The sequence below is a fragment of the Poromitra crassiceps genome, assembly GCF_964638095.1.
Source record: "Poromitra crassiceps genome assembly, chromosome: 14".
Lineage (NCBI taxonomy): Eukaryota > Metazoa > Chordata > Actinopteri > Beryciformes > Melamphaidae > Poromitra > Poromitra crassiceps.
In genome coordinates, this window is record NC_139633.1 from 25,812,631 (window position 1) to 25,835,021 (window position 22,391).

A 22,391-nucleotide genomic window follows, 5' to 3' on the forward strand; every position below is an offset into this window, starting at 1 on the left:
TTGTTGTGGTGCTGTAGCTCATAGACATATGTATTCAATACATTGGATCGATAGACACCTTCTCGGCGACACACAATGTCATCTAGTTTTGCGAGGTTATTTATAGCAGTAACGCTAATTGTTCGTTGAGCAAAGAGTCAATGTTATATTTAGCCTCCTAAGAAGCTGTGATAGGTAGCAACAGCCTTAGCATCGGTAGCAATTAATACCCAGTCCAACTATTTTACAAATGGTGCTGATGTGCGGACTGGAGGAAATGTCAGACCTCAGTCTCCGCAGGCATCAGCGAGTCCATGAACCCCGGAGGCAAGCAGCATGAGAGCGGAGGGCTTGAGCCTTTAAAGCGGAGAACGGGAGAATGATTTCGCGATACAACAGAAGACCTGTATCGCACAAACTGGAGATGTGAGTAACGTTACTGTACTAAGTTGTGTGAGCCCCCAAGGTCAACAGTGATCTAACGTTACCAAGCCAGACTGTATATACCGTACACTGTCTGTCTGTAAACAACGTTTTACCAGCTGACAGAATGTTGTTGATCTACTCTGCTGGGAGAAAGGGAAATGATCTGACGACGCTGTCCACCGCGATCAAATGACAGTGTAAAAGGATAATTATATTGATCTCATTAGAGACAGTCCATCTGTCACAGCACTAAGGTCAGTCAGCTGGCGTACACTGACACTGGCATATGATATTGTTCAGCATTACATTCGATTCCGATTTCAAATTGAGTGCATTCTTCTAATTATTATTAAAATAATGCATCTTGTTGAAACGACTACACCTATCTTCTAAAGTAGTTCTCAGTGGTCTGGGCTCCAGGTAATAATTTGTTTTCACTAGAATTCAAACCATAAGTACCACAATGACAGAATGTATGACTATTTTGGTCATGGGTTTCATACACTTTCTGTAGTAAAACATAAAAGTGTGACTGACGACCCTCCCACACTCCTCACGCTGTCTGGTGTTGGACAGCATCAGTTGGACATTGTGACATCAGTGTCACTGGTGATTTATTTCATCAGTGATTTATGACATCACTGATTATGACAATGATGATGTCACAATGTCTATTTATGATGTGGGAAGAGGTGGATGGATAAATCCAGAAGGAGGTGGTAATGCAACATAAAGGATGCCAATGCCATAAAACACCACAGAAGAAGAAGAATGCTGTTGTGGACCAAAATAAGGTTAATACCTGCAAAGTCTCTGATCATGTCGTCAGTGTGCCAGAAGCTGATCACCACTCTGGCCAGTGGATCGGCTGAGCCTCCAAGGAACAAGGTGACGGTGGTGGGGGTGGGCAAGGTGGGCATGGCCTGTGCTGTCAGCATCCTGCTCCGGGACCTGGCTGATGAGCTGGCTCTGGTGGATGTGGATGAGGATTGTCTGAAAGGAGAATGTATGGACCTGCAGCATGGCAGCCTCTTCCTCAAGACCTCCAAGATAGTCGCAGACAAAGACTATGCTGTGACGGCCAACTCGCGTCTGGTGGTGGTGACTGCTGGCGTTCGGCAGCAGGAGGCAGAGAGCCGCCTCAACCTGGTGCAGAGGAACGTCAACATCTTCAAGATGATCATCCCCCAGATCATCAAGTACAGTCCCGACTGCACCCTCGTCGTGGTCACCAACCCCGTTGACGTGCTGACCTATGTGAGCTGGAAGCTGAGCGGTCTGCCCAAGCACCGCGTCATCGGCAGCGGGACCAACCTGGACTCGGCCCGCTTCCGCTACCTGATGGCCAAACGCCTCGGCATCCACGCCACCTCCTTCAACGGCTCTGTGCTGGGGGAGCACGGGGACACCAGCGTGCCCGTTTGGAGCGGTGCCAACGTGTTGGGAGTGAACCTGCAGAAGCTGAACCCTGAGATGGGAACGGATGGCGATAAGGAACAGTGGAAGGCAACACACAAGGCCGTGGTGGAGAGTGCCTACGAGGTGATCAAGCTGAAGGGCTACACCAACTGGGCCATCGGCATGAGCGTGGCCGACCTGACCGAGAGCATCGTCAAAAACATGAGCCGCGTGCACCCCGTCTCCACCATGGTCAAGGGCATGTACGGCATTGGCGAGGAGGTGTTCTTGTCCCTGCCGTGTGTGCTGAACAGCGGAGGCGTGGCCGGCGTGGTCAACATGATGCTGACCGACGGAGAGGTGGGCCAGCTGAGGCAGAGTGCTGACACGCTGTGGGCCATCCAGAAGGACCTGAAGGACATCTGAGGTCCGGGGCCAGCGCAGCCGCACACACGTACACACAAGAGCCTGCATGCGTGTCGACATACGTTACAAAACGAGTCCCCATTCCGTTCGCACAAGCCAGTTTTTGCAAGTCAAGTTGCCGCCACCGATTGTAAAGGTGAGAGAGGATCTCCAAAGCCCATTGTCATTGCTGCCATCTGCAGGTTGGTGAGCTGTTGTTGCTGATGGGCAATGGTCTGCTTCACCAACACACTCTTAATAATACTCTGTTCCATGGCATACCTCTTTGTTCCATGTCATACTTCTTTGTTCCATGGCATACTTCTTTCTGTGCCTTGTCCATTCTCCATTGTCAGAGCTGCACCCATGGCTGTACCTCCCGCAGTCTCCGTAACCGCCATGAAGCACACCTTCGCGACCCACACAAAATAGCATCACTGAGTGATGTCATCAGTGAGTGATGTCATCAGTAGGGCTGTGAATCTTCACTGGCCTCACGATTTGATTCGATTACGATTCAGAGGGCTACGATTCGATTCGATAACGATTATCGATAAATTGATGCATCACTTTTTTTCCCGAATACATGATTTTTTTTCTCACTTTCTTTTTTCTCACTGTGTGGCTACTTTTAAAATAAAAGTGCATTTAGAATTGCATTGTATTATGATCCATAATTAAAATAAACAACTGCATGTACTTCCATTATATATATATTTTTTTATTTTATTTTTTATTCGATTTTTGACATTTGTGAATCGATGCAGAATCGTGCAGGTCCGCATCGCGATGCATCTTATAAGCGATTATTTTTGACACCCCTAGTCATCAGTGATGTCACTCGAGCAATTGTGATGTCATCAGTGATGTCACTTGAGCAATGACTGTTGACAGTCGTCATAGTGACATCATCAGTGATGTCATAAATCACTAATGATGTCACAATGTCAACAGTGACATCATCGAGCATGATGTGATGAGTGACGATGTCACCAGTGATGTCACTCGAGCAATTACTCTTACTACTAATAATAGAGCAGCGACCTGCACGGGGAAAACATTGAGACCAGTTTGAGGTAACCGTGGCCCTCTTCTGTAGCTCACAAACAAGCTTTGTCACTGTTTTTTGTGTTTCTTCCTCCTATTTAGCCAACGGTTTACCTTGTTTAGCCTCCACCCGTTTAAAGTACCATGTCATTTTTGTGTTACAATAAAGGATGTGGACAGAGATTTGATCCAGAGAAAAACCCTGATGAAGCGTGCATCTACCATCCAGGAGTCCCAGTATTCCACGATGCACTGAAGGGTTGGTCCTGCTGCAAGAGAAGAACTACTGACTTCTCCGACTTCCTCAGCATTGTTGGTTGCACAAAAGGTCCCCACAACAAAGAGAAGCCCCTCGAGCCGGCCAAACCTGAAGTGACGTCGGAGCAGAAAGACGCAGATGACCAAAAACCAAACGAGTACACCATCTCCACACCAAGGCCTCTGGAGTGTATAGGCAGACCGAGTGCCGATGCGCCCATGGTGAGAATGCAGCATAAGATCTCTGCCTCTCTGACGCAGGCTCTGGAGAAACTGACTGACAATACAGCGGAGAGCAAAGAGGAGGATAGCCACGAGATCAAGATTGGAACATCCTGTAAAAATGGAGGGTGCACTAAACGTTTTGATGGACCTGCAACCAATTCGGACGTGTGCTCTTACCACTCTGGATTCCCTATCTTCCATGAAGGGATGAAGTACTGGAGCTGTTGTAAGAGGAAAACATCTGATTTTAACGCCTTCCTGTCTCAAGAGGGCTGCACCAAGGGAACGCATGTCTGGAGGAACAAAGATACGGGTCAAAGAGTGGTTCCGTGTCGCTTGGACTGGCACCAGACCGGAGGGCAGGTCATTATCTCCATCTACGCCAAGAACTCCATCCCAGAGCTAAGCTACGTGGAGGCTAACGGCACCACGCTCCACATCCACATTATATTCGAGGGAGAGAAGGAATTTGAGCAGAAGATTGGTATGTGGGGAGTGATTGACATGAGTAAGAGTGTAGTGAACATGATGGCAGCCAAGATCGAGGTGGTCATGAAGAAGTCCGAGCCCATGTCGTGGGCTCGTCTGGACCTCCCTACTACCCCCGCCCAAGGAGGACCAGAAGGAGAAAGAGGAGCCTGATGGTGAGGGGGATGAAGACGAATGACGAGGAATTAAATAAATAGCGTACCGAGAAAAGTGTATATCAGCTGAAAGCAGGGCCACACAGATTGTTCTTTACCTCCAAGAGTCCCACCAGCCTTAAAAGTTTGTGGATTTGAGAGAAATGCAATAAACGTTTGGCACTCAAATTCATCAGTATGTCTCAGCTCTCTGGAACTCTGTCCTAGCATCAACACAGAGGAAAAACCCTGTTAGCAGCAGTTTGAAAATGAATGATTTCACCATGGTTCTTGACTTGACAACCATAAGTATAAAAACAAGCCGCGGAGTCATAAGGGTGTGGCTTCGACGCCGTCAAAACGTGGCCACTAGGGGCTGATGACATCACAAATGCTCTACTGACATCACTGATGACATCACTCACTGATAACATCACCGATGATGTCACAATTGCTCATACTCCCAACATTCTAACATCATTATGACATCATCTGTGATATATGACATAGTAGTGGCCACTACCACCAAGTTTTACAGTATATTTGGAAATTCCAGACCCGAAACGTACTGTTACACTCACTCAAATAATTTCTTTAAGGCCTGTTGCTAACTTTGGTTGATGACTAAAATTTGAAGCGTTAATACCAACCGCCAGAAATTTCATCACGGTTCATTTATCATGCCAGCTGCTGAATGTAGGGGAAACATTGCATGATAGTCTACTTTCTGTCAGAGGATGACAATTTATATTGCGCTGTAATTCTCTGGAAAATAATAATTATCATCATCCCATCAGATGATGTTTCAGCCGTGGTCGTGCCTGGTTTCAGGTTCCATTTCATGGTGGACTGCTCACGTCAAGTCTTTGTAATCAACCAATGCGGACCATTTCTATTTCATCCACGTTTTGTAAAAAAATTCTGTTTGTTTGTTTAATGTTGAGCACATTTGAAGTGTTGTCACATTTTTGATCATCTCTTGCATTCCCCCTTTTGGTTTCATGTTTGTTTCACATATATCTGAATAAATGATTGCATTGTGTTGTCCACCAGTGTCATGTCGGACCAATCTTTACCCTACAATTCCCCCCGCCAAAACGTTGGCCTGGCGGGCCCGCCAGGCCAACGCCAGCCCTGAAAAAAATGACTAATAACATAAATGACGAATATGAATGAAACAATGGCATCACAACATTCTAATGCTAATGTTAATATTCTCAAAATCTAGCTTCAAACGGCCAAAATGTAAGGTAGGAAATTTGAACCTCTGACATGTCCACAGCTGTAGTGTAGCATATGGATTTTGAATAAAAGGTGCAGTGTTTATAGTATTATAGTAGTAAGGTTGCGAGGCTATCACCGATACTAAGCAAACTGCTGCTGCCACACGCTGATAATTATTTTCAACATTCTCAATCCTGTTGGGCAGTCGCGGGTTATCCCGGAGCAGCCTTGACCATCACCCGCTCCCAGAGGAAGCAGATGATAACCAGACCCATCAGCGGTTCCTCCATGACCTCCAGGAAGCGGTGTCCACTCACAACAGGTACCTGGGGGGACCTGGGCAGACAGACAGAGAGGATGGTTAGAAAACAGATAAGACCTGGGCCATTACAGATTGCCTCGATATAGACCTGGACTGTGTGCAAACAGTCCAACGAGGGGTTTAGCCTACTCAGCTAATTGAAACATTAACACATCTCCTAAATACACTTGCTGCCTAGACCAGGGGTGGGTAACCCCCCGACCTCACTCAGTGGTGGCCCTGGAAGTGCACGGTCACAATCTGGCCCTCTGGTAGCGCGAGGGCATTTTTTGTGACCCTCTCTATCATCAAAGTTGCCCATCCCTGGCCTAGAGTAATTCATAAGAGTTTAAATGACTCCAAAAGATGGCTACTTACCCCATTTAATCCCACCTGTGTTTTTTACCCATTCTTACCTGCGTGTTCTGTAATGTTACACCTTCAAACCGTGGCTCTCAATATGCGAAAGCAGATACCTGAAAGCCATGGATTAATTGATATCACATTGCCTGCTTACTTGGATGTGCAGCTAAAATAATAAATATTCAATGACTTTGACCTTTGCTCTTTGCTTTCCACTTGGAAACCTGGCCTGGAGATGGTTGTCAACAACCAGTGATAAGATCTCCTTTGCCGCATGACAAAATCCTGGTCTCATTGGGTTCCTCCTAATGGTCATGGCAGGTCCATGACATGGATTATCCAAGGATTTTGAGAAGTGTATTCCAGGGAGGGAATGTCAAGGAATTTGGTAAATTCTTAGGGAATTTTATAAATATAAGGTCACCGTACAGGAATATAGCAGAATGTATTGTACAAATTGTTTCACACATTTATGGCATTAGATGATCTGATGGTTTTCAGCTGTTTTTCAAACGTTGCATTCTCCACAGCAAGTCCAACTGAAATGGAAACCAGACATGTTGACCCTTTTAGAACTTTTCCAAGCTGAAAAACAACATTAACAAACCAGTAAGGAATAACCTTTTTTTAGGTCATGGAAGGGCTCCAACTTAGTTGTGGAAAATCATGGGGTGGGGGGGGAGGGGGGGGGATCACATATGGGCCAGAGCCACAGTCGGAACCCTGATTTAATATTGTCTCTCTCTTGACAGTTGTTATTGAAACACACTGACATGTCAAGAGGGTATTGGCAACAACGAAAATCTGAATTGCATCCTGTACATCTGAATCGATATAAAATATACGTACATCACTTGTCCTCCCCAGCATCCCCCTCGGTCTAAAATGTAACCCAACTGTATGTAACCACACCACTTCCCTGTCCTGTCCTGTTCATTTAGCTCAGACACGTCTGCTGCCTCGGCCCATTCGGACTGTCCCACGGTCATCACAGTAGACTCCAGCCAGTCCTGGTCGGGCATCCACAGCTACACGGGTACCGGGGTCTCCACAGAGAGGAGCTCCGTCTTCTCCTGGGGCTACGATGTGAGGAAAACAACCGTCCTTCATTGTGTAGAGAGGTCGATCATGTCTTGTTTGCTCCCTCTTTGTATAGGTGTATCGGTATGGCATGGTTCCACTGGCCATTGTATTGTCCTAACAACGCTACGCTTTCTAGCTTCAGCCGATCCCATGCAACTTTGCTATAGCTCCATCATTTATTTAGTTCCATGTCCTCAAACTGCCTCTGTAAAAACAAACAAAAAAACGATTGCATATGCACTCACTGCCCTAGCTCATCTCTCTCTCTCTCTCTCTCTCTCTCTCTCTCCCTTGTTCTCGCTTGCTCTCTCGCTCCCTGTTATAGCACATGCAAATATGTGAATGACCCAGCTTGACCCCAAACATATGCAGGGAGCCATAGGAGCTCATCATTATGCACGTTGTATGTTTCTGTGTGTGTGCGTCTCTCTCCATAGGAGTTTGACAAGGCAGCGTCACGGCAGGTGCAGCAGATGTTTGAGGAGATCGACCGGGAGCTGTACGAGGGCCGGGGCGGAGGGGGAGGGGCTCTCCGGGGGCTGCAGGATGAGTGTCAGCAGTGGGCCGCGAGGTTCCCACATCTCCGGTAGGTCATCCTCAGTCACACCCACCAACCTCCTGACCAGTTACATCCTCAGTCACCCACCACCAACCTCCTGACCGGTTACATCCTCAGTTACCCACCAACCTCCTGACCAGTTACATCCTCAGTCACACCCACCAACCTCCTGACCGGTTACATCCCCAGTTACCCACCAACCTCCTGACCAGTTACATCCTCAGTCACACCCACCAACCTCCTGACCGGTTACATCCTCAGTCACCCACCAACCTCCTGACCGGTTACATCCTCAGTCACCCACCAACCTCCTGACCGGTTACATCCTCAGTCACCCACCAACCTCCTGACCGGTTACATCCTCAGTCACCCACCACCAACCTCCTGACCGGTTACATCCCCAGTCACACCCACCAACCTCCTGACCGGTTACATCCTCAGTCACACCCACCAACCTCCTGACCGGTTACATCCTCAGTCACACCCACCAACCTCCTGACCGGTTACATCCCCAGTCACCCACCAACCTCCTGACCAGTTACATCCTCAGTCACCCACCAACCTCCTGACCGGTTACATCCTCAGTCACCCACCAACCTCCTGACCGGTTACATCCCCAGTCACACCCACCAACCTCCTGACCGGTTACTTCCCCAGTTACCCACCACCAACCTCCTGACCGGTTACTTCCCCAGTCACCCACCACCAACCTCCTGACCGGTTACATCCTCAGTCACACCCACCAACCTCCTGACCGGTTACATCCTCAGTCACACCCACCAACCTCCTGACCGGTTACTTCCCCAGTTACCCACCACCAACCTCCTGCCCGGTTACATCCCCAGTCACACCCACCAACCTCCTGACCTGTTACACCCTCAGTCACCCACCAACCTCCTGACCGGTTACATCCTCAGTCACCCACCAACCTCCTGACCTGTTACACCCTCAGTCACCCACCACCAACCTCCTGACCGGTTACATCCCCAGTCACCCACCAACCTCCTGACCGGTTACATCCTCAGTCACACCCACCAACCTCCTGACCTGTTACATCCTCAGTCACACCCACCAACCTCCTGACCTGTTACATCCTCAGTCACCCACCACCAACTTCCTGACCGGTTACTTCCCCAGTTACCCACCACCAACCTCCTGACCGGTTACATCCCCAGTCACACCCACCAACCTCCTGACCTGTTACACCCTCAGTCACCCACCAACCTCCTGACCGGTTACATCCTCACTCACCCACCAACCTCCTGACCGGTTACATCCTCAGTCACACCCACCAACCTCCTGACCTGTTACATCCTCAGTCACCCACCACCAACTTCCTGACCGGTTACATCCTCAGTCACACCCACCAACCTCCTGACCTGTTACACCCTCAGTCACCCACCACCAACCTCCTGACCGGTTACATCCCCAGTCACCCACCAACCTCCTGACCGGTTACATCCTCACTCACCCACCAACCTCCTGACCGGTTACATCCTCAGTCACCCACCAACCTCCTGACCAGTTACATCCTCAGTCACACCCACCAACCTCCTGACCGGTTACATCCCCAGTCACCCACCAACCTCCTGACCGGTTACATCCTCAGTCACCCACCAACCTCCTGACCGGTTACATCCTCAGTTACCCACCAACCTCCTGACCGGTTACATCCTCAGTTACCCACCAACCTCCTGACCGGTTACATCCTCACTCACCCACCAACCTCCTGACCGGTTACATCCTCAGTTACCCACCAACCTCCTGACCGGTTACATCCTCAGTTACCCACCAACCTCCTGACCGGTTACATCCCCAGTTACCCACCAACCTCCTGACTGGTTCCATCCCCAGTTACCCACCAACCTCCTGACTGGTTACATCCCCAGTCACCCACCAACCTCCTGACTAGGGATGCACGATATATCTGCAATCATATCGGTATCGGCCGATGTTGGTCATTTTTTAACATATCGGTCATATCGGTATCGGTCAGATGTTGCAATGTTAATATCGGTTATCATTATCAGCCAAATTCTTCACATTGATATGAAATAATGCAGTAAATCTATGATTTATGGGCTTTTCCAAAGGCTTTGAAAATAAAGAAATGCATAACTTTTTCAAATTCAGTGTTAACATGTGTTTTTCAGTATGTACAAATAATATCGTTATCGGCCATAACAGCAATGTTAATATCGGTTATCGGCATCGGCCAAAATTTTCATATCGGTGCATCCCTACTCCTGACCGGTTACATCCTCAGTCACCCACCAACCTCCTGACCGGTTACATCCTCAGTCACCCACCAACCTCCTGACCAGTTACATCCTCAGTCACCCACCAACCTCCTGACCGGTTACATCCTCAGTTACCCACCAACCTCCTGACCGGTTACATCCTCAGTCACCCACCAACCTCCTGACCGGTTACATCCTCAGTCACCCACCAACCTCCTGACCGGTTACATCCTCAGTCACCCACCAACCTCCTGACCGGTTACATCCTCAGTCACCCACCAACCTCCTGACCGCTTACCTTTTATCATCCTCAGTCACCCACTCTCAGAGCAGCTGTGGCCTTCAGTCACACACAGAGAGAAGGCTCATAATTACTCTTTAAACGTTGCTTAAATGGATTTGTGGGTTTAGTTGATCACTGTTTGATCGGTGTGGGTGTGCATTCCAGGATCCTGGGGACTCAGGTGGTGTGTCCCAGTGATGAAGGCTTCCAGTGGTATGCTACCTCAGGGAGGAGCAGCCCTGATAGCCACCCATCAGCAGGCACTGTCAAGGCCCAGGAGAAAGATACAGGTGGCACAGAGTAAGCAGCACCTCCACTGACTGACTGGCTTTCTGACTGACTGACTGAAAGTGGAAGGACACCAGCACCTACGCTCAAAATGATTAGACAAAATTCCCAGCTCCAAGGTGGAATTAAGCCTTAATCTTGATTTGGTTATAATAAAAGTCAATTTAAGAAGATCAAAATGTAAAATTAATTTTCATGTTTTTGTCACATCCTTCTTAAAGTATAGTGATTTGAAAATGTGTCATGGTTTAACAGCTATTGCGCTTAATTAGTGCATGAAATTTACAAGAAATCTTTCCACCCTGACTGGCTGGCTGGCGGGCCAGATGACTGCTGTTAGCGCATCAATTATACAGTAGATGCGTGCTGGCTGGCTCTGTGGATTTGTGACCTAGATACTCAAGACTTGTCAAACGATCAAGTCAGCTCAAGTCCGATAAGTGCGTTGGCTGTGATAAATAGTTGCTGGACTGCCGCTTTTCTGGTAGGCCAGCACTGAATGTCATTGACTACTGTGAGAGCAAAATTATGGATTGATTGCTTATTAATTGGTCATTATTACACTACTTCTACTCAAACAGAGTTGACATGGGGATTTAATATAGAAAAATGTGTTTATTCTATTATGCAAACCCAATGAGTCCTCTGTCAGCTTTTTAGCTCTTTTTGTAACTGCTGCACCTGTCGCTTAATGCACTTTTTATGCTCTTTCTTAAAGTTTTAAATGCCTATTTTATTCTCTTCTTTTATTCTTTTATTTTCTTGTGTCAACCATTTTATGTGAAGCACTTTGAATTGCCTTTGTGTATGAAATGTGCTATACAAATAAACTTGACTTGACTTGACTTGACATAATGGAGATGACACAGAGTAAGAGAATGGCAAGTGGTATTTGTTGTTAGCCAATTTGTAGGTATCATGCGTTCAGGCTTGTATGTGTTTGTGTCAGGGTGCTTAACCTGTGTCTGTGCTCGTGTCTGTGGGGGTTGAAGGTTGAATGTGCAGGGCAGGAGAGCGGCGTTGGTCAAGTCCTCCGCAGCAGAGGTGGACGACGGCCCCCCTGGCTCCCCTAGTGGCACCAGGAGTCATGACAAGCCGAGAGTCATTGAAGTGGAGGGCCTGATGGAGGAGTACCTGGCCTTTGACGGCAGGGAGCTGTGAGTTACCGAGGTTCCTCCTTATGCTACAACCATTGTTTTTATCCCAGGACTCTGGGCTTTTTTCAACATGCAACTCTTACTTATTTCTAATGGACAATTGCTCTTTTCCTGTCTTTTCATAATTGTTTGTTGCTTTTGCTGTTTCCATGCCATACTCCTTTATATACTGCACATGACTTGGCTAAAAATGGCACTACTGTTGACTATTTAAACTTGGCCACCCCCAGCTGCTGTTATTATAGTGTTCAGTTAAGTTCAAATGTGTACTGTAACTATCTACTGTATGTGAGAGAACTTGTATGTTAGAAACTTTTTTTTATTTTTCCATGGCGGAGCTCTTTGGATATAAAAAAAATATGAATGCCCAGAGCGCTTCCAAAACACACAGATCATTGACTGGCAGTGCAACTGGCTAGCTGGGCTAGCTAACATTGGCTACTAACTGTCAGTTAGTAGCTAATGTCTCACAAAAGGACATCTCCCCAGGCTTTGCTTTTAACGTTTTAGTCGTGGTTGCCCTTCAAGGTAAGATCGTAGATGACTGGATTGTTGGAAAAAGGTGACAATGATGAACAGCGCTCCTAGTGGCGTCCAAGTGTGTCTTTACCATAGAAAATGAATTGCAGAAAGGCGCTGGCAGCTCAAAAAACGGTTTCTGTGGACACATGCGCCCCCTTATGTACTTCTCTGTCTGTCTCAATCACACACACACACACACACACACACACACACACACACACACACACACACACACACACACACACACACACACACACACACAAGACATTTACTGAGCCCACTTTGTGGGTCACCCTGCAGGGATGACGAGTGGGAGCAGTGTTCGGAGTGGAGTCGGAGGCGTCACTGCCTGCCCCCCGTCTCGCCGTACCGCTGTCGCCGTCAGGCGGTTCTGGACCTGCTGTTTGACGACGTGTGGCGGCAGCTGGTCGGCTGGACGGAGGAGCTGGTCCAGCGCCACTGGGAAGGCTGCAGCTCAGGTTGGGCTGAAATCTCAAAAAGTTTCCATAAGAGTTGTGTCGCCATGCAAGGGCTAAACCCTACTTCATATACACCAGGCAACTACCACCTCAAATTCATATTGCACAGAGAGACGGATGATTTTAAAATGTATGACTGAATTCATAAGCAAAGAATGCCTTCATGCCGTTAGAAGCGACAATATTTAGAATGTAATGTGAACGTAGGCCACAGAATACACTGATTTCATTTTGGTTCCTGACATTCCGTTAATAAGCTCCATTCCTATTGGAAAATGCGTACTCATCGGAAGTGATTCTACCTTGTGATTGGCAGATGATGAAAAAAGCTGTGCGAACTTCAGCCCCGCCCAGCAGGACTCCCAGGGTCCCTTCATGCTGCTGTCCGCTCTGCCCACGCTGCTGCTGCCAAAGCTGGGACACCCCAGGGTGCCCCAGCTCACAGCCGGCCTGCAGGCCCAGGTCAGTACCCAGCTCAGAGCCGGCCTGCGGGCCCAGGTCAGTACCCTGCAGGCCCAGGTCAGTGGTGTGGAGGTGGCCTGAGGGAACGTCCCGGTTGTGGGGAGTGGATTTGGGGGATTTTTGGGGGATTTTTTTAATCCACTCATTTGGATTTGTAACAGTTGTGATGAGACATACTTCTTGGATTAATCTGAAATTTAACAAACACCATCCCTGATCCCATATCTCACTTAAAGTTTTTGTTCGCAAATACTAGTACAAATCAATAAAAGTGATGTTTGATTGGCTTTGAATTTAATCCTGTTTTTCAGCCTATCCACCTTATTTCTAGCTGCCATGATGCCTGATGGGTGCTTCTTCTGCTTCCAGTGTAATAGACTGTTTTACAGTCTATGGTTTTAACTTGACAAAAAAAACGTCTATGAGGATTTTACAGCAGAGCCATTCTGCTCTACAGCCGTGTCGTTCGGGTGCTGGGATAACGTAATGCATTGTGGGTAGTCGGCTACTGTGGCTAATGCTAGCGGCTAGCGTAATAGTTACTTTACATGGCAGTAAAACGCCACTGAATGACCAAATTGATTTAACTTTCAACCATTTCGAGTAACACTGTTTCCATACGGACCCCCAGCGTTGGTTAGTTGTTTATAACGTGACTATATTTATAACTTTTATAATCTACTCCAGTTTCCGGTTTATAATTCAGATCTGCAGCCGAGTATAACAACGGAAATGGCAAGCTGCAACAATAAGTCACGTTAAACCGGACCTTGTACCCACAATTATTTTTTACAGTGGGGCATTCAAAAACAAGGTGGATAGAAGACATGTTTTACTCAAGCTGTACAAAACCTTTTAACCCTAAGAATAGTATAATTATTATAGTTATTTGCTCAGCATCCATAACTTTTAAAACTTATTTACAAGTCGCTGTTCCACAGTCCACACTTGATTGCCAACTGTTTTCACTCCTGCCTCTGTAGCTCTTTTAACTCTTTCAGTGCTGCCAGTTCATTAACTTGTATCACTTTTTTCTTTCTTTCCCTCTTTCATTTCTGCCCTTTACCTTGCCAGTATTTTCTGTCCACCTAACTTCTTTCTTTCTTTCTTTCTCTTTCTTTCTTTCCCTCTATCCTTTCTTCTCTATCCTCTCTTTCTCCTTCGCATGCCTCCCCCCTCTAAGAATACAAAGTCAAGAGGCTCAAAGCACAAGTCCAGACGGAAATCCAAAAAGCAGAAAAGGCCGTCCGCTGTATGTAACTCCCTCACTTAGAGCCTAAATGGTGGCGTACTTTGTGCACACCATCCATAGAGACACTGCATGAAATAGGCCACGCCCATCACGGGGGAAAGCTCTCCATTCACTTCCACCCACCAGCGTCATTTTCCTTGAATTAAACATAGCTAAAAGCTGTTGTGTGGTGGGGCTGCGCAGACAACAAATGTAAAAAAAAAAATCACCAATTCAAGTTTCTTTGTACTCCCGAGCAAAACAAGGAAGCCATTGAGAATTGGTGAGAATAAAAATGTGGATCTAGCTGTCAAGGAAGTAAGTCGGAGTGTTCATCTTCCATAATATATGATCTTTGTGTGCAACATGTGACATAGGAGAACGCCAAGATTGGGGGGGAGGTAGTTTTTGTTCCCCCCCCGTTTTGGGCGTGGTTTCTGAATGATGACGGCACGTGTTCCGCAGTGTCTCTATGGCAGCTCATTATGTTTCTCTCTAGAATAAATGTGCTTGTGCCTGTTGATTAACACAAAAGCATCACCGCCAATATATTATTAATATATTATTAATATCTTTTTCTTTTCACTTTTAACTACATTATTTTTTTTACTTTTTTTGCCCCCTCACAATGAGAATGTTGGATTGGCTTTGTTTAGCTACTTGTTGTTGGCTTTGTCAGGTTTTTGTCACCTAATTTGTCTAACCATGTCTCTTTTCTCATCCTGTGTACCCTGCCCCCTCTGTCTGTCTCTCTGCCTCCCCCCCCCCCCCCCCCCCCCACACTCCTTCCATCCCCCAGGCTGGACGGGTACCGGTACCGGCAGGAGCAGCAGTGACCCACCACAACCTGAACGACCTCATCGTGATCCACGGCATCCCGCTCCAGCAGAGGAACCTGGTGGTGCTGGATAGAGCCCAGTACGGACACACACACTTTAACACACAACACACACCAACGAGCCTTTTGTTGGATAGGACCGCAGGGTGCCAAGACTGTGCCAAAACAGAAAACCAACAGAACAGTCTCCTGCAAAATCACGTATACAGCTAACTCGCACTCAGATATTCCTAATACAGTACCCGGTATGTTACTTTAATCTTTGAATGGGAATGGAAAATAGCATAGGTGTCATCGTTGTCATTCCCTAGTAATTAACAAGTACACTACATGTACATCATGTGATGAGATGGGATGCAGTAACACACTATACAAGAAGGTAATTGTTTTATTTTTTTTATTCATTTCATTTCATTTCATTTTTAAAAGTAATGTAGCACAAAAAGACAAAGACAAAAGGGACCTTGCCTCGCTCATGCCATGTTTCTGTCCGTGGTCACGAAGCATTGTTTTGGCAGAGTGGTCATCCAGCTGGCAGCAGGTGGAACTGCACCAGGTCACCACTTGCGTGTGTGTCACTGTTCTCTTCCCCTGCCAGGGAGCCAGAGGAGAGGATCGAGCGGGCGTCCCAGAGGCCCGGCTCCAGCGTGGTCCCCTCCGGCAGACCCCGCCCTCGCCGGGCCCTGGAGCAGAGCCTCTCCTCCCTGTCCCGCCCGGCCCAGTCGGCCCGACGCAGAAACCCCCCGCCCCGCACCCTCCTGCCGCTGGCCCCCAGCCTGACCCAGTCCAGCGCAGCGGGGTCCATGGACGAGGTCATCCGCGGGACGCGTCTGTGAGTTCAGCATCAGGGGACCCCCCCCTGCCCCGCCCCCCTATTTCTGCACCTCATTCCATCTCCTTCCCGACGCTCTCTGAAGTGCTGCGGAGCCAGAAAGAGATTGCTTTGAATGCAGCCTCCCTTTCAACTGGCGCCTCGTGGCTCAGCAGAATAGCGGGGGGTGAGAGACGAGAGGAGTTTCGTGTACGCGACCGACTTAAAGCGTGAACTTGTCATGAACCGCGGGTGAAGGAGTAACGGGGTGTGCCAGTTAGTTTCTTCTTTCATGTGGAATATGAATTCTGCTCTAAAATTCAGTGTCTGTGTAAATATTAGATAACTCATGATAGGCTCATTGAGAGCAGTCTTGTCATGTCTAATGAATGCAAAGTGAGCAAGTCCTTTCCTCAAAGAGGTAAACATGATCTGGCTCTAATTGCCAAGTATCTAATTAAGCATTGGAAGAAAATGTTAACGTCTGACTGAGTCCAAACTTTAGCTGTGAATTTTCATACGACTTCCACAATCATATTTTTTATTTTCAGGAAGATACTATATCCTATCGCCACAAATGTGCCGCGGGACAACGCAGAATCTGTATTTGTGCTCTTTACTGAGGTGTGCGTCTTCCACAGGCCCACGGCCAGCGACCGGCTGACCTCCCCGTTGTTGCCTCTGAGCAGGAACACACTCCTCCCGCCCATCGGCACCGGAGAACCGGAGTCGTCCCACTCAGGGCAGCAGAGCAGACCTGCACAGGTACAGGTAACAGCCCCACAGAAACATCTTACACACATATCAATGAACAAACCTATGTATTGCTGTGTCTCTGTTTCGTTTTCCTCGGACACCGTCGGCCTGACAGCCTTCGTATTTGGCACGGGTACGCGCAGGGCTCCCCGAGCAGACGGCGACAGGCCCAGATTTTTGAACGAGGTCATTAGGGCCGGCGAAAATGGCGAATTAATTAATTAACAGCGATCATAAAGGCACCATGGATTATACGGACATGTATTGTAAATATCTGCCATCTGGTGAGCCTTGCTTGTTCTACAACACTGTACTTTTAGTACTGCTAGAAGTGCTAACATTACGTTATGGTGGTTAGTGCGGCTAGTAAGCTAGCAGCAGGCGTTATCATCCGCTTCTCATCACAAAAAGTGCTCCAGGCAGTGCCTTTTCCACACCAGGAAGACGCCGACAAACGCTATGTCGACACGCAGCCTAAGTTCCACGATTTCATTTTTAGTTTCCAGGTGGATTCAGTTGGGCTCATACGTCTACCAGCAGACGCAAAATGCCACATAAACTATAGCGGCGTTGAAAGATTCTACAATAGCATTAATAAAATATTGGTCGGTTTTTAGCCCACTGGAATGTGTGGAACCAGCTGTAAGCAATTGTCGGAAATCAATATGCTAACATGAATGGTGGAGAGACAGAACCTCTGTACTTCATAAACACGGTCACATAGAAAGTCGCGTTGCTGTTGTGAAAGGCCTGAGGTAACCCCCTTTCTGTGTGCAGGGCCGGCCCTAGCCATCTGGGGGCCCTAAGCAGGATATAGATCAGGGGCCCCCTCCCAGGGGCGGGGGTTTGGGGGCATCGAAAATTTGACGTTTTTGGACTTTTAGCCATATTTAGAAGAATATTTAAAACAAACAAACATGACAATGACGCTCGTTTGTAGCCCTATCAGTGTCAAGCAAGCGTGTAGAACCCAGCAGCCATAGGGGTTGCCAGGTCAGTTAAACCAGGGGTTCCCAACCTTTTTTGTGCCAAGGACCGGTAGATACATGCAGGACCGGTTGTCAATTTTAATGGTTTTAGTTGCATATATATTTACTCACCAGGTGGCGACAAAAGGTAAATAACAGCCTTTTGTGTTGTATGTAGCCTACAGTATTTATGTTTTTGTTTAAACTACAAACATAAATAAACGTCAACCTATGTTTTAACTACCACACACAGCCTATAATATTATAGCCTATGTTTATTTAAAAAAAAAAAATAAAAAAATTGGGGGCCCCCCAGCTCCCGGGGCTCTAGGCAGCCGCTGTCTGTGTGCCTCCATCTTTTTTTTCTTTTGTATTTTACCGTTACCTGTATTTATTGATTGATTGGTTGTTTTTGTATTCTAATCCTGTGAAGCACTTTGTGAGTTTTCTCTGTGAGAAGTGCTATACAAATAAAATTGACGTACTTACTTACTTCCCCTCTGTCCAGCGTCAGAGAGGCTCGTCCAGCCGAGCCCACAGCGCCGTCACCGACGAAGCTGGCATCTCCTTCCCAAGGGAACGTCACCACCTGCTGGACATCTTCTCTCGCCCCAACACCACTCACACATACAGGGTGGGAGGAGGCTCTTTATCGTGCTAGATTACTATACTGTATACAGTAGATAAGCCATAGGAGCTTTAAAACTTGTTAGAACACGGCTCTCTTGAATACTCGATTCTGATTGGTCAATCAACAATATTCACCGGTCATTATTTCTCGACAACCGACCGCTGCTCTGCCACACCTGGATTAATCAGTTAAGAGCTTTTTGTCAGCAAGACACTACTAATTAGGCCAACCAGTTGCAGCTGTGGTGTCTTGTGTGCCAATTACGAATGAAACCGCTTTGTCGTTGAAAACGCTATTAAAAAATCTATTTGAATAATTATTTTTGTCAGATTATTGAATGATTTAGTTGTAGGCCGTGTTCTAAGCGGGATAATGTATATTGAGGCGGTGATTACTGGGAAATAATGACCTTCAGGTGAACGATTAAGCCCTCCGCTGGCGCGTCGGGCTCAATCCACCTGTCGGTCATTATTTCCCCCGTAATCACCGCCTCAATATACATTATCCCTTACTTATATAAGGATTTTTCGAAATGTCTATAGAGAAAATGAAGGGGGAACTCACTGCTGGGGCAAGAGATGTCATGTGACTGTACAGCTCTATACAATTGGGAAGAAAAATATGAAAAAACTTGATTAAAAAAGAAGATCCGTCGTTTTTATGAGTGGCTTTTTCTGCCCATCAGGTTTGGTACTTAATTAATAGAGCTTTTATGATTCCAAGTAATTAGTTGCTCTAATTTAGAGGTTTGATCATTGATGGTAGTTTTTTTTTTGTCATTGTTTGCAGTCGGACACGCCGTACCGTCGCTCCTTCACAGTGTTGGACAACAGCGGTCAGGGGCGTCCGGGCCGGGCGTCTGTGGGCACAGGTCAGCAGCTCTGCTCCGGCAGCTTTCATCTTCATACGGCACAGTTTAAAGCAAGGATGCCTGAAGAGGGATGACAGACACATGCACCAGGGTTCCCACTGGTCCTTGAAGGGGGAGGGGGGGGGGGGGTCAAGGCCTTGAAAGTTTTTGAAAATGGACATGAATAGACATGGAGCTTGAATTTATTTTGTGCAAGAATACAAATATGAATGCAAGTTTTTTAGGTTTTAGACACATTCAAGCCTCTCTCTTTAATTCTTGTCTGTGTGAGCTTCTGTACAGCCTGCTAGTTCTCATTATAAAAATGATCAGTGTTGTAAGTAACCATAATGAACCTCGATCCGTGTCTCAAACTACGCCATGTTGGGTCCTCGAATTTGAGGGAATTGGCCCTGGAAAGTCCTTGAATTGGATGTTTAACCCGTTGATACCTGATGCAGCATTTGCGTGTATATCCCTCATTTGTGCGTGTATCCCTTTAAGACCGCGAACCGCGTCAAATGCTGCATCGGGTATCAATGGGTTAAGGTGGTGTGGGAACCCTGATACACAGAACCTCTGTCCTTCATCAACAACACGGTCACATAGAAAATCGGGTTACATTTGTGAAAGGCCTGAGGTAACCCCCCTGCTTTTCCTCTCCCCCTTTCTGTGTTGCGTTATCCTTCGCTTGCACTTTACACAAGACAGACTTTGTTACACATCTTAAATTCTGTGTTCATTTCTTCATTGATTCCATCAGACTCTCTTGGCATCGGTGTGACCGGCATCAGCTTTGGCATCAGCAGCTCTTCGTTCTTGGACTCGTTTTCCCACCATCCCCTGGGCCACTCGCCCATCGAGGACGAGGAGGAACCAGACGCACAAGCCCCTCTCCCAGGTCGGTGCAATACATTGGTTGACGAAACATTTTCCAGACCTACTTATTAGAGAGACCGTTCACGCCAGAAGGACTTGAGCTGCAGCGGCTGCTTTCCAGTGAGCTAATTGCTGTTATTCGCAGAGATTTTACCTACTGGTGCCGTGACTTTTCCAACTTCTAACTTGAAGGGAAGAATGCTTATGTTGTTTTTGGGGATTCTTTTTAAACTATTTTTCACATTTTCGAGTCCTAGTAAAAACATCAAAACTATGAAACAACACAAATAAAATTATGCCGTGATAAAAAAAAAAGTTAAAACAAATCAAAAGGATCTTTTAATTATTTAAAGTAGCCACCCTTGATGCAAAGGCTTTGGAAAATAATACATACCAGTCATCAACTTCATGATTTGCCAAAATAATAATAATAATAATAATAATAATAATAATAATAATAATAATAATAATTTCAAGCATTTAAAGCAAGCCTTTTGATCAAAATGGCTTTAAGATCATGAAAAGCATAGTATATTCAATCATGTGTGGCAGCTTTTGACTGGTAGCTTAGTTCAGCATATCCATTAACTTTGCAATTATCCCTCCTCTTTTCCCCCAGCTCCTTTGGTGCCTGTGTCAGTCCCACCACGGTCTTACACCCGAGGGGGCATCTCATCGAGAGGCGGCAGACCTGGCCTGTAGTCCCGTCCCCCGTCCCGAGGGGGCATCTCATCCAGAGCCAGCAGACCTGGAGCCGGTTGCACAAAGCACCTTAAGTTAAGATTTTCCGAGTTAAGGTGTCCATAAAATAGAATCGGCTGCACAAAACACCCTTAAATCTTGCGCTTAAGTTTTCCTTCAAATGTTTAAGGAGAAGATATTAAGTGTGTTTTGTGCAACCGATTTTATTTTATGGACACCTTAAATGGGACTCAAAGGAAAATCTTCACTTAAGGTGCTTTGTGCAACTGGCCTGTAGTCCCGTCCCGCCTCTGCACCCTTCAGCCATTCTCGTCTCACCTTCCGGCGCGGCACAACGCAGCGCAACACAACACTTTTGTTTTACAGCAGTTAACTGTGATTTTTTTTTTTTTTGTATTATACTATTTTATTGACCAAAGTTTTTTTTTCTAGAGGCCTATTTTTGTATGTCTGAAATTCAGCTTATGCAGCTGCCAAAGACGGTAAACTGTCTACAGTAACTCCCCATCATCATGTATGTGCTGTATGCGTGTAGATTTGTATTGCGTAACCGTATGTATGATTTGAACGTGTATGTATATATATCTTTATATGTGAATGTATTTCTCTGTGGTTTGTCTTCCTACTGGTAAATGACTATGCAGGGAATTAATGGCACATCCACCCAGACAGGGATAGAAAGAAAGAAAAAAAGCACTTTTTACTCTCTGACAATACATCAGGCTGTACTGTATCTTCTATAAGGATGTGATTTCTTTAATGGCCGCCTGTGTATAAAAACAACACACGACTCAGAGCTTCTCATCGCATACCGTTACACGCAGGAACAAGAACATGAGACGACATCTAAATGGAAGGTTGTTCTGGTTGCTTTTCCCACCCAACGTCCAACGTCCTTCACAACCGCTGAAACCGTGGGTTTTCAAAATCTGAGACTGTGGGCCTCCCCCCCCCCCCCAGACAAAGCTTGGAAATAGGTGCCGCGACCCCACCCTCGCTCAGTTCCTGGAGGCCTATTGGATCATGATACTGTATGTTATTTGATACCATAGACACACACAACCATTGAGCCAAGATAGCCCTGATATCGCTGTTTGACATACTTCAGACGACACCAAATACATAAAAAGAAAGGTCTATCTGATGGCATTTATTAGTTTCTGACTCTGGGAAAGTGGGAAAAACAGAATTCCACAAAACTACTGTACCTCAGTCTGAACTATCTTTAGCCTAATCACACTCATTTAGGTTATTCTGTGATCTCCTTTTGATAACCAATTAAGCCACTAGTTTAAATCATACAAGGGAATTTGTTGCTGTATTAGCAGTCATCTCACAATAGTAGAAACCATGTGCCTGCATTTACGACAGCGCCTCAGTCTGTCTGACTGTAGAACTACAAG

At 46.6% G+C, this 22,391-nt stretch overlaps 1 protein-coding gene and 2 pseudogenes across 4 annotated transcripts; all 3 read left to right on the forward strand.

Moving 5' to 3' along the window:
• The first annotated feature begins 218 nt into the window (after window positions 1-218).
• On the forward strand, window positions 219-21,330 carry fam149b1 (family with sequence similarity 149 member B1). Of its 2 annotated transcripts, none has more exons than XM_083650588.1 (15): window positions 219-405; window positions 5,791-5,907; window positions 7,191-7,335; window positions 7,770-7,918; window positions 10,580-10,714; window positions 11,695-11,859; window positions 12,682-12,860; window positions 13,177-13,322; window positions 15,353-15,471; window positions 15,990-16,223; window positions 16,844-16,973; window positions 18,435-18,560; window positions 19,347-19,428; window positions 20,171-20,308; window positions 20,906-21,330. In XM_083650588.1, the coding sequence occupies exons 1-15, from the start codon at window positions 359-361 to the stop codon at window positions 20,986-20,988; spliced, it is 1,995 nt and encodes a 664-aa protein (XP_083506714.1). In that variant the 5' UTR covers window positions 219-358; the 3' UTR covers window positions 20,989-21,330. The 2 variants fall into 2 exon arrangements, with proteins under 2 accessions (XP_083506714.1, XP_083506715.1); XM_083650589.1 differs by having other exon boundaries at window positions 16,844-16,967.
• Window positions 1,225-2,229, forward strand: LOC310789353 (L-lactate dehydrogenase B chain pseudogene; annotated as a pseudogene). Its single transcript has one exon. The product of its transcript is annotated as an L-lactate dehydrogenase B chain pseudogene (transcript).
• On the forward strand, window positions 3,400-4,380 carry LOC310788775 (cysteine and histidine-rich domain-containing protein 1 pseudogene; annotated as a pseudogene). Its single transcript has one exon. The product of its transcript is annotated as a cysteine and histidine-rich domain-containing protein 1 pseudogene (transcript).
• Window positions 21,331-22,391: the final 1,061 nt, after the last annotated feature.

Excerpts from the sequence above, each read along its gene's own strand:
- fam149b1 (XM_083650588.1), top strand. The coding sequence starts at position 359 with ATGATTTCGCGATACAACAGAAGACCTGTATCGCACAAACTGGAGAT. Across the intron at positions 15,472-15,989 it reads GTGGTGCTGGATAGAGCCCA|GGAGCCAGAGGAGAGGATCG; the intron begins GTACGGACACAC and ends TTCCCCTGCCAG. Across the intron at positions 16,974-18,434 it reads GCAGACCTGCACAGGTACAG|CGTCAGAGAGGCTCGTCCAG; the intron begins GTAACAGCCCCA and ends CCCTCTGTCCAG.